Source organism: Muscardinus avellanarius (assembly GCF_963383645.1).
Source record: "Muscardinus avellanarius genome assembly, chromosome: 12".
NCBI classification, from domain to species: domain Eukaryota; kingdom Metazoa; phylum Chordata; class Mammalia; order Rodentia; family Gliridae; genus Muscardinus; species Muscardinus avellanarius.
Window position 1 is genome coordinate 29482131 of NC_137798.1, and position 12279 is coordinate 29494409.

The following is a 12279-nucleotide window of genomic DNA, read 5'->3' on the forward strand; positions in this document are numbered from 1 at the left end:
CAGGATGAAAAACTCCCAACCAACCCCAGGAGGCACGAACCAAATGGGAGGCACCAAGTATCCTGTCCATTGCTTATGATAACCGTATCATTGCTTATGATAGCAGTAAAAATTCCTTTTGGTCTAAAGACAACTCCTTTGTAAATCACAGCCCGAGTGACTGAAATGTATAAAACTGCCTTGGAACAAAGACTCAGGGTCCTTGTCAAGACTCTATCTACTGTGTTGGAGGGACTTGGACCCTAGCTCGAGCTAGTTCCCAATAACCCCCCCCCCTTCCTGCCTTTGCATTATTGTGTGTGGTGGTGGTCTCTCTCCCCCAAGGGTCCCGGACTTTGAGTATAACACTCCCACATACTGGGATTACAGGTGTGTCCCTGCACCCAGCAAGCCTAGGAGTTTAAGACCATCTTGGGCAACATAGTGAGATCTCGCCTTTAAAAAAAATTTTTTGAGCATATACTTTTATTTTATTATTATTTTTGGTGGTACTGGGGTTCCTGGAAACCCTTCTACCTCCGGACTACACTCCCAGACCTATTTTGTATTTTTATTTGGAAACAGGGTCTCTTAAGCCAGCGAGGCTGGCTTCAAACCAGCACGATTCTCCTGTCTCAGCCTCCCAAGTGGGGATTATAAGTGTGCATCACCACGCCCGGTGGAGCATATACTTTTAAACATTATGAATGATCGCAGGTTTATGCAGTTGTGGAAAAAAACAGAAAACAAATGTAACAATCTTGTATTTCTTGCTTGTTAGTTGAATCTTGAAGAGCTTTACTAAGATTTATTGTGTTAACTCCAACATTTTTTTGTAATAACATGAGGAATGGTTGATAAGTATTTTATGCTAAAAAATAAAACAAGGCAGTGTTATTTGTTTTCTCACTGATATTATAATGGACATGAACAAACTAAGTTTCCAGGGAAAGGAAAAGCTTGTGATTTAACTAAATGGGTATGAGGAATTATGTTGCAATAGGAACTGTTCAGAATACAGATCCTGATAAACAGTACAAAACCTACTGGTTAATTGCCTAAGTAGGCTATATCTGCGCCCTAAGCTTGTGAGCTGGGGCTGAAGCAGCAAATAAGTGCCAGAGGAGGGAGAACTGGTTGACCCTTGTCCCTTGTCTTCTAAAACTCAGGTTTTCCCACCAGTTGCTGAGAGGAGGCTATTCTTCCCTTCACTCCAGAAGACAGCTCCAAGTCAGATCTCTTTTCTATTCCAACGTCAAGCTGTGGGAAAAGTCCAAGCCATCCCATGGCCCTTTTAGAGCTTTATTTTCGAATGCAGATGATGGTAACGATTACTATCCATCCAACTGACTTCACCATCCAGCGAGGAGTGAGTGCGCGGATAATACTGCCGAGACCTGAGGGGGCGTAGGAAATAAGCACCGTGGTGTGAACAGTTCGGCTGCGCATCTGTGGACTGGGGGTACCATGTAGAACATGACCGCTTCCTCCGTTGTACAACATATTCCTTTCCAAGTCCCTAAACTGGATGGAGTGAGGAGTGTCAAGGAAGCCTCAAGGGCCTTTTCCGCAGCATCCCGGGTTCTTTTTCAATTGGTTTTTCTTTTTCCTCCCTCCATTTCTTAATATCTCTCTCTCTCTCTCTCTCTCTCTCTCTCTCTCTCTCTCTCTCTCTCTCTCCTGTGGATTGAACCCAGGGGCATTCTACCTCTGAGCTACATCTCCAGCCCTTTTTATTCTTTGTTTTGAAAAAGGGGCTTGCTACTTGCTGAGCTGTCCTTGACCTTGTGATCCTCCTGCCTCCGCCTCTCAAGCACTGAGATTACAGGCGTAGGTTTATAAACCCTGGCGCTGGGCTTCTCTGGTCCAACTCTCCTAATTACAGACGGAAAAGGCTCGGAGACAGGGTGGCCTCTCTATGGTCACACAAGGAAGACTGTCACTTGGATGCGCAACAGGCAATGGCGGCTCCGCAACGTGGTCGCCTATGAGCAAAGCCGGTGCTCGCCCCCTAGCGCCCGATTTGGGCATTGCAAGAAAAGCGCAGTGTTAAAAAAAAAAAAAAACAAAACAAAAAAAACGGGGACTGCGGCAACCCAGAGCCAATAGGCTCTCAGGTCTCACAGCGAACTCCTCTTTCCCATTGGGCTTGTCACTCTTTCAATCAATCATTAGCGCATCTTGTATTGGCTTAATATCAATCAATCTTCACAATTTACCAATCACATGCTTCTTTCCGAAACCATCTTTTTATCATTAGATCGCCTCTGACAAATTTAGGCGGTTCTTTCATTCTATTGGCCAGATCAGGCTGCTCCTCTCTTACATCCTGTTCGGGCCGGAAGTGAGAGAGCGGATGTTCCTATTGGCTTAAATTCGCAAGCGGCGGCTGTCTATCAAATCTGTGAGGAAGAATTTAGCGCTCAGGAAGTACGGCACCGGAAGGGGAGGGTCTGCAAAGATGGCGGCGCCGGTAAGTGAAATGTGTTCTTTTTCCTCGTGTAGTTATTAAGGACGTTTCCTGTCCTTTCAGCGGCTCAGGACCGACTGTTGACACCAGGGAAGGGTGGTGCTGAAAGATGCTTTAGGGCGATGGCCTTTCTGCACAGCGAGGCGAAACAATAGTAGGGAGACGGGGCTGGAGTCACCCGTGAAGCTCTGTGTTCCGGTGAGAAGGCCCAGAGTCTAGGTGTTGGAAGGAGACGAGGAAGTTTCTTACCCCATCTGTTCCTCCTAGTCATGCTGAGTAAAGAAAGAATGACTTTTCCCCTCCCTTCTTTAGGGGGTGCTGGAGTCGGACGTGTCAAGTGCTGTGACACTTTTGAGAAATCTCCAAGAGCAGGTGAGCGGTGTCACTCCTTGGGATAGATGAGTCACGGATTGGCTTGGACTTTGTGCACCTCACCCCTAAACTTAGATGATTTGGGGGCAGACAAATATTTGAAAGCTACCCTATACCTTAAGGACAAAATGATTTAACGAAAAGCTTTTCACAGGTTCGAAGCCAGCCTCAGCTACTTAGTGAGGCTTTCAGCAACTTAGTGAGACCCTGTTTCCAAATAAAATATAAAATAGGTCTAGGAGTATAGCCCAGAGGTAGAAAGCCTCTGGGTTCTACCCCCCAGTACCACAAAAAAATAAAAATAAAATAAAATAATAAAAAAATAGGGGGTGTAACTCGGAGGTCAAATGCCCCTGGGTTCCATCCCCAGACCCGTAAAAAAAAAAAAAAAAAAAAAGAAAAGAAAAGAAAAGCTTTTCAGATCAGAACTCAGTAATTGATTTCTGCACTCAACAAAATATAGAAAACTCAGGATATCATCACAACCAGTTCCTTCTATTCTATAGCTAAGGAAGCTGATGCTGGGGAAATGATACACTTTTCACAAGGGTGGCCACCTTATACATTTATAAATTAGTTATGAGCATTATAAGTTTAATCAGTATAGATAAAGGTGCACTTCTCCCATCATCGCTGTTCCCGTTCTTAACTTCTCTCCAGGGTTTGGTAAAGATGCACCCTTTCCCTTTTTTTTTTGGCTTTAAGAAGAAATGTAAAGTTGTTTCTACCTTTTGAAGAATTATCAGACTTTCTCTCCTCTTCTTTCCCAGAATTGAGAAGATAGCACCATTCTTTAGCCAGTGTTTCAGATAATTTTGAGGTCATTGTTTAGCTTTTGCCCTTCACAGTTCACAGACATGACTTGATACAGTCTAGTCAGCTGTTTTTTATGGCCTCATTTCAGGTGATGGCTGTAACTGCCCAAGTGCAAGCACTGACAAAAAAAGTCCAAGCTGGAGCCTATCCTACAGAAAAGGTGAGGTGTATTTGAAGAGTGAGCATCTCCTGACTTGATATCCTCAACAGTTCCTTCATAGATATATTGTGTATAGTATGTACTAGAGCTTGAGAGACGAGCAAGGTCCAGTGTCTGTGCTGGAGTCTTAATGGGGAAGGCAGATCAAAGCAGTAGAAATGATCAGTGGCAGGTAGGTTAGAGGTGTGTGGTGTTAGCCCGGGAATAAGATTAACTGCCCCCAGGCATGGTGGCGCACGCTTGTAATCCCTGCACTTGGAAGGCAGAGACAGGACGATCGCGCAGGTCGAAGCCAGCCTCGCTGGCTTAATAGACCCTGTTTCCAAATTAAAACAAAACATAAAATATGTCTGGGAGTGTAGCCCGGAGGTAGAAGGGTTTCCAGGAACCGCAGTACCACAAAAAAAAAAAAAAAAAAGGATACTGAGGAGTAAATAGGAATCGGAAAGATAGAAATAGCTAGCTTGTGCAAAGGCACAAAGGTTTGAAAACATGGCGATGTTCTGAGGAAGGAGGTAATTTTGTGTGCATGTGCAATGGGGATAGGAAATAAGACTGGAAAAGTAGTAGCTCTGAAAAGCCTTTTAGGCTGAGGAATTATTGTGTTTAATTTAAGATGCTATTAATTGGGGAATATTACAGAATTTTATATATAGCAGTCCCCTGGTAAGCAGTTTCAGTTTCTTCGGTTTGTGATATCTGAGGTCAACTGCAGTATAAAAATATTAAATAGCCGGGCGTGGTGGCGCACGCTTGTAATCCCTGCACTTGGGAGGCGGAGACAGGAGGATCGCGCATGTTCGAAGCCAGCTGCGCTGGCTTAAGAGACCCTGTTCCTAAATAAAATATAAAATAGGTCTGGGAGTGTACCCCGGAGGTAGAAGGCCCCTGGGTTCCATCCCCAGTAGCACCAATAAATAAATAAATAAATAAACATTAAATAGAACATTCCAGACATAACATCCCTTTTAAAGAACTTATTTTAGTGCATAATTTTTTATAATTGTTATATTTTTTATAATTGTTATATCTTATTAGTTGTTGCTTTCTTACCGGGCCAGATTTATAAATTACAACTTATCACTGATGGTATGTATGCATAGAAAGAAACATAGCATATATAGTATTTGCTATTATGTGCATTACAGGTATCCACTGTTTTTTGTTTGTTGTTTTTTGGTTTATTTGGTGGTACTTGGGGTAGAACCAAGGACTTTCTACCTCCGGGCTGTACTCCCAGACCTATTTTATACTTTATTTGGAAACAGGGTCTCACTAAGTTGCTGAGAGCCTCACTAAGTAGCTGAGGCTGGCCTCAAACCTGTGTGATCCTCCTGTCTCAGCCTCCCAAGCACTGGGATTACAAGCGTGCGCCACGACGCCTGGCTATTGTAGTTTTTAATATTTGTTTTTCTCTGATGTGCTTGTAACCAAGTTTGAACTTGCCAGTGCCCAAGCATTTCAGAAGAGACCAATTTCTACCTGCCTTTGTCCTGGGTACCATCCTTTAATTTTAGTGCTGAGCTTTCAGCATGCTTTTTGGGGTGGGTGGGAGTATTGGGATTTAACCCAACAACATTCTATTTCCAGAGAACATCCCCAACCCTTCGTGTGTGTGTGTGTGTGTGTGTGTGTGTGTGTGTGTGTGTGTGTGTGTGTTACTAAGGATTGAATCCAGGGATATTCTACCTCTGAGCTACACCTTCAGCCCTATTTTATTATTTATTTACCCTTTTTGGTGGTACTGGGGTTCCTGGAAACCCTTCTACCTCCAGGCTACACTCTCAGACCTATTTTATACTTTTTTAAAAACTTGTAAACAGGGTCTCTTAAGCCAGCGAGGCTGACTTCGAACCTGTGTGATCCTTCTGTCTTTGGCTCCCAAGCGTGGGGATTACAAGCGTGCGCCACCATGCCCAGCCCCCTGTTTTATTTTTTATTTTATTTTTTTGTGTGTGTGGGTGTGTGGGGTACTGGTACAGGGGTTTTTCTACCTCCGGGCTATACTCCCAGCCCTATTTTATACTTTATTTGGAAACAGGGTCTCACTAAATTGCTGAGAGCCTCACCAAGTAGCTGAGGCTGGCTTCCAACCTGCGCGATCCTCCTGTCTCAGCCTCCCTAGTGCGGGGATTACAGGCATGTGCCACCACACCCGGCGTTAGTTTTTATTTCTAAACAGGGTCACACTAAGTTGCAGAGGGCCTCACTAAGGTACTGAAGCTGACCTTGCACCTGAATACTGGGATTACAGGTGTGCATCAGCATGCCTGGTTTGATTTTTGTTTTGAAACAGGGTCCCACTCTGGATGCAGTGGCACATGCCTGTTATCCTAGTACTCGGGAAGCTGAAACGGGGGGATCCCAGGTCTGAGGCTGTGTATTCTCAGCCACTTTGCAAGAGTGTGCTTCAGAAGAAAAATTAGAAAGGGCTGTGGGTGTATCTTAGAGATAGAATGCTCCTGAATTTAATTCCTAGTAACAAAAAGAAAGAAACCGGATTCAAAGGGTTGGGGCTGGCCTGGAACCTACTATCCTGTTTTAGCCTCTCGAGTACTGGGATTACAAGTAGCACCTGGTTTCAACATGCTTCTTAAATCACTCTATATTTATTCATTTATTATGACCAGAATCTTTCACAAGGTACTTTACAGATTTCAAAACGTTTTCATATCATCTTATTTGTGCCTCATGGTTATTCTTTGGAGCAGGAAGGAAATATTGCACATATTTTAAAGATGAGGAGACTGAGATCAACAAGTTAAGTAGATTAATATTTGACTACCAAATGCCTCATTCACAATTTAAACTCAACTTGTCAGTATTGAAGTTTCTTACCCATTCACCGATTCCACACTAGGGCTAATAACAAGAGCTCATTTTGTTGGTTTAAAGATAACTTGGGCTGGGCATAGTGGCACATGCTTGTAATCCCTGTGCTTGGGAGGCTGAGACAGGAGAATTGCATAGGTTCGAAGCCAGCCTCAGCTACTTAGTGAGGCTCTCAGCAACCTAGTGAGACCCTATTTCCAAATAAAATATAAAATAGGTCTGGGAGTATAGCCCGGAGGTAGAAAACCCCTGGGTTCCACCCCCAGTACCACACACACACACATACACACACACAAAAAAATAAATAAATAAATAAATAAAAAAGGATCACAGGTTGAAGGCCAGCCTTAGCTACTTAGTGAGGTTCTTTGGAACTCAGTGAAACCCTGTTTCAAACTGAAGAATAGAAAATAGGGCTGAGGGTGTAGCTTGGAGGTAGAAGAATGCTCCTGGGTTCTATCCCCAGTACTGCAAAAAAAAAAAAAAAAAAAAAAAAAAAGAATAAAAATAGGGCTAGGGGTATATTTTAGAGGTAGAATGCCCCTGGGTTCATAACCACTACCACAAAAATAAAAATAAAATAAACTGTTGTTATTGATTGTTACACGTTGGGAGGGAGCATCAATGGTTAAGGCCAGTGATACTGCTGAAAGCCTACAGTGCTGGGACAATTAATTGGCCCCAAGTGTCAGTAGCTCTCTGATGAGATAGACATTTTGGAGGACTACTTCATTGATTTTCTTGCTTTTATTATCTTCTAGTAATTCTAAGTGCTTTGCTTTGCTTTTCTTGTGTCAGCATAATTTCTCTATTGACCATTTTATTTTAGTTTAGTTTTTGGTTTTGTTTTTTTGGTACTGGGAATGGAAACCAGAGGCATTCTACCTCCAAGTTATACCCCCAACCTGGTTTTATTTCTTATTTTGAAGCAGAGTCTCACTAAGTTGTAGAGGGCCTAAGTTGCTGAGTCTGACTTCAAACCTGTGATCTTCCTGTTTCAGCCTCCCAAGTACTGGGATTGCAAGTGTGCATCACCATGCCCAGCTCCGTTGGCCATTTTAGGTATAGCTCCTTATTGAGAATATAGTCGTCTTTCCTTATCCATGGGGGATATGTATGCACCCTTGGTGGATGTCCGAAACCGTGGACAGTACCAAATCCTATGTACTGTGTGTTTTTTCCTGTATGTTTTATAATTGTTGCCACATAGTACCAGAGTTAGTCTGTCCTCTGTGTTTTATGCCTAATGCTTCCTTCTTGCCACTATTCTTGCATTTGGGGGCCATTGTTAAGGAAAATGAGGCATGCTTGAACAAAAGCTCTGAGATGCTTTGTGACAGGCAGTCTGTCTGAGAGCTGAGATGGCGAAGTGACTGAGGCAGGGACCATATACATAAGGGCTGGCTCAAGTCCCAGGTAGGACAGAGTGAGATGTTCAAGATTTCAGTATAGTCTGGTGCAATGGTGTGCACCTATAATCGCAGTACTTGTGAGGCTGAGATAGAAACATCTCAGGCCAGCATGCAGTAACTTAGTCCCAGTTTCAGAATGAAAATAATAAAAAGGTCCAGGGATGTCTCTCAGAGGTAGAACCCAATCCCCAGTAACCCCCCCCCCACACACACACACAGAACACACACAAAATGCCGTATACTTCAGTGGACTTTTTTTTATGGTGCTAAGGATTGAACCCGGGGGCGTTCTATCTCTTAAGTTTAGACTCCCAGCCCTTTTTGTTTTTTGTCTAGATACAGAGTCTTGCAAGGTTGCTGAGGCTGGCCTTCAACATGTAATTTTTCTATTTCAGCTTTTGGGGTACTGAGATTATAGTCATGTACGATTGTGCCTGGCAAAGACAATTTAAAATACAAATCACCCAGGCATGGTGGCACAAGCCTGCAATCTCAGTACTTGGGAGGCTGAGACAGAAGCAAGCATCTTCAGCAATTTAGTGAGGCCTTCCATAGCTTAGTGAGACCCTGTTTCAAAAAAAAAATGAAAATGAAGCGAGTGATGTGTGCGTGTGTGCCTCTACTTCTTGTACCTTGTTAAGATGTATGATTGCAGTACACCAGTAAAAATTAGTAAATAAAAAAAAATTAAAAATGAGTTTATTTCTGGAATTTTCCACTTAGTATTTTGAGACTAGGATTGACTGGGAAACAGTGAAACACAAAATCAAAGCTCAGGAGTGACTACTGTACTCCAGACACCTAACGCAAACTGGGGAAAACATAGCTGGGTGTGGTGGCGCACGCTTGTAATCCCCATGCTTGGGAGGCTGAGACAGGAGGATGGTGCAGGTTCGAAGCCAGCCTCAGCTACTTAGTGAGGCCCTCAGCAACTTAGTGAGACCCTGCTTCCAAATAAAGTATAAAATAGGGCTGGGAGTATAGTCCGGAGGTAGAAGAGCCTCTGGGTTCCACCCCCTGTACCACAAAATAATAATAATTAATAATAATAATAAATAGACAAACTGGGAAAACCATGAACTTGGAAAAATTATTATCTTGTTTGCCTCGGGCACTCCTCTTGTTTCTTTTGCCAAAACTGAATCTGCATCTCTTACCATATTGTTTAACTCAGGGTCTCAGCTTATTGGAAGTGAAAGACCAGCTGTTGCTCATGTACCTTATGGATCTGAGCCACCTCATCCTGGACAAAGCCTCAGGAGGATCTCTTCAGGGACATGCTGCAGTTTTAAGACTGGTGGAGATTCGCACGGTATAAAAGGTCTTTGTGTTTTGGAGATGTAGGTTTCTCAAGTCCTAAACTTCAAGGTTATCACACAGGATATCATTGAAGTGGGTGTTCTCAGCTGGGCGTGGTGGCGCAGGCCTGTAATCCCAGTACTCGAGAGGCTGAGACAGGAGGATCCAGGTTCGTGGCCAGCCTCAGCTACTTAGTGAGGCCCTCCACGACTTAGTGCGACCCTGTTTCAAATAAAGAATAAAAAATCAGGCTGAGGGTGTAGGTCAGAGATAGAATGTCCCTGGATTCAATCCTCAGCACCACCAAAAAAAAAAAAAAAAAAAAGATGGATGTTCTCATGTTAAATAAAGAAATGAAAAAGGGCATTTTTTCTTTTTGTTTGCTCTCCTTTATGCATACATTAGGTGCCTTATCTGGCAACGAGACAGGGACTCTAGTGTGTGCTTAATTTGGGAAAAGGAATGGAATTCTATATGTCTGTCATTTTACAGGTTTTGGAAAAGCTTCGTCCTTTGGACCAAAAACTGAAGTATCAGATTGACAAACTGGTCAAGACTGCAGTGACAGGCAACCTCAGTAAGTGGGAGGACCATAAGGTGGCGGCGTCATCCTGAAGTTCCATACTTTTATAAGATTTTCTTGTGCTTTAGGTGAGAATGACCCGCTTCGTTTTAAGCCTCATCCCAGCAATATGATGAGCAAGGTAAGGGCAGGCATTGTCCTGGTGTTCCCAGAGGGCCCGTACCAAGATGAACTCTGGGGTATGCCGGACAGCCTGGGATTTGGCTTCCAACTTGTACCTTAGAATGTTTCTGTAGGAGATTCCCTTTTCTCCCTTGTAGTTGTATTTCCACCTCCCCAGGGTAGTCCTTCAGCTTTGGGTTTCCTTCTCACTTGTCTGACTAAGGAAGGCTTCCTCAGTTTTCAGATACTGTTCCTTTTGTAGTTGAGCTCTGAGGATGAAGAAGATGAAGCAGAGGATGGCCAGTCCGAGGCTTCAGGGAAGAAATCTGCCAAAGGAGCATCTAAGAAATATGTTCCTCCACGTTTGGTTCCAGTACATTATGGTATGAGTTGTAGTTGCTGCCTCCTTGGCATGAGTTATATCTCTTCTTTTTTCTCTTCTGGGATAACCCCCTGTGGATTTTTATCATGTAGATGAGACAGAAGCTGAGAGGGAGAAGAAGCGTCTGGAACGAGCCAAGAGGCGGGCATTGAGCAGCTCTGTCATTCGTGAACTGAAGGAGCAGTATTCAGATGCTCCAGAGGAAATCCGTGATGCTCGCCATCCTCATGTCACTCGTCAGAGCCAAGAGGACCAGCACAGGTCTGAACTCGGAGTCAGAAATGAGTCCCCCTCTGTAGAGACCTGCCCCATGCTGACGACAGAGCACTTAAGTCTAATACCAAAAGAAACATTATGTAGAAAGTGGAATGAAAAACTTGGAGTGATAGTTCTAAGAATGAGGAGTTTCGAGAACAGAAAAAGAACTAGAAAAAAAAACATTGCTTTTGTTTTTTTCTCCTCTTAGTCTGTTTAGGCTCAAGCAAATGCTAGAAGGAGAGGAATAGATGCAGGTCCACATAATAGGGCTTAACGGTCCTCACTTTATTTGCAGAAAGACATAAAGGCCAGTTTTTGTGATAGCATCTAGAGTGCAGTATAACTTCAGGGGAAAAAAGTAGAACAGCAATTCTAACTCGAATACAAGGTCATTAACCTTGTTCAGGTACAGTCGTTACAGTTGACAGATTTGCATGAAAGGGCCCATTCATAGAACTCTGTTTATGGAGTTGAAATATAAGAATTTTCTGGTATAGTATATTAAATAGTTGTATGGGTGGGCTATGGGTCATTTCTAGAGATGAGGGAAGTTCTAACATGGAGAACATTTCATTGAGGAAGCTTGGTATCAAGCATTCTTTGTCTTTACTAAATACTATATTGATCTGCTAGAAAACTTCTAAGAGCCAGGCATGGTGGCACATGCCTGAAATCCCAGTACTTGGGAGGCCGAGCCAGGGGGAATCTCTGGTTTAAAGCCAGCTTCAGCAACTTAGTGAGACCCTATTTCAAAATAAAAAAAAATAAGGCTGGGGTGTAGCGCAGAGGTAGGATGCTTGTGGATCTAGGCCCATTTCCCTCTGCCCCCACCCCAACACATAAAATGAATTTCCTGGGAGCTCTCTGAAGGAGAATGAGTAAATCCTGGGGCCCGGGTTCTGGGCCACAGTTCTCTACCATAGTGGCGTGAGCCTGCTGGAATCAATGGTGTTTGTCTGTGGCAGGATTAACTACGAGGAGAACATGATGGTGCGCTTAAGTGTCAGTAAGCGAGAAAAAGGACGGCGAAAACGAGCAAATGTTATGAGTTCACAACTTCATTCCCTCACGCACTTCAGTGACATCAGCGCATTGACAGGAGGCACCGCTCATCTTGACGAGGTGAGGTTAACAAGCCGTGAGAGGTAGGAGGCAGCCGCCTTTCAGCCAGTTGTATTTGTAACTTACTACAATTGGGGACTTAAGAAGGGGCACTGGCACTTGGAACCACACTTTGATTCCTTTACTTCTCCATCTGTCTGCAGGATCAGAATCCTGTTAAGAAGCGGAAGAAAATGCCTAAGAAAGGTCGGAAGAAAAAAGGTCAGTGAACTGCTGGGACTTAGGGACCACTACAAGGTGGGGAGTTGCATTTGGGGTGTCATCTCTCAGGATTTGCCCTCCTCAGCTCCCAACCCATAGTACTTCTTTAATCTCCGTAGGTGGGCCTTTATTTTTCTTTTTTCTCAAGCCAGAAAATAGCATCATTCACAAAAGGGATGTCTGGATTTCATCTCTAAGGTCCCCTCAGCTCCTGTTCAGGCGTCCTTAAATAGAACTGTTTAAGTATCATCTAAAGGGACCTTTATCCCATGTCAATTGCATTCTTTTAGT

At 43.6% G+C, this 12279-nt stretch overlaps 1 protein-coding gene across 1 annotated transcript; it reads left to right on the forward strand.

Moving 5' to 3' along the window:
• Positions 1 to 2409: 2409 nt before the first annotated feature.
• NGDN (neuroguidin) lies at positions 2410 to 11996 on the forward strand (the record flags this gene model as incomplete). The annotated part of the gene is made up of 10 exons (XM_080707494.1): positions 2410 to 2452; positions 2762 to 2821; positions 3726 to 3797; positions 9216 to 9353; positions 9833 to 9917; positions 9992 to 10044; positions 10288 to 10408; positions 10500 to 10668; positions 11631 to 11787; positions 11931 to 11996. The coding sequence occupies exons 1-10, from the start codon at positions 2441 to 2443 to the stop codon at positions 11994 to 11996; spliced, it is 933 nt and encodes a 310-aa protein (XP_080563620.1). The 5' UTR covers positions 2410 to 2440.
• Between the last annotated feature and the right edge of the window lie 283 nt (positions 11997 to 12279).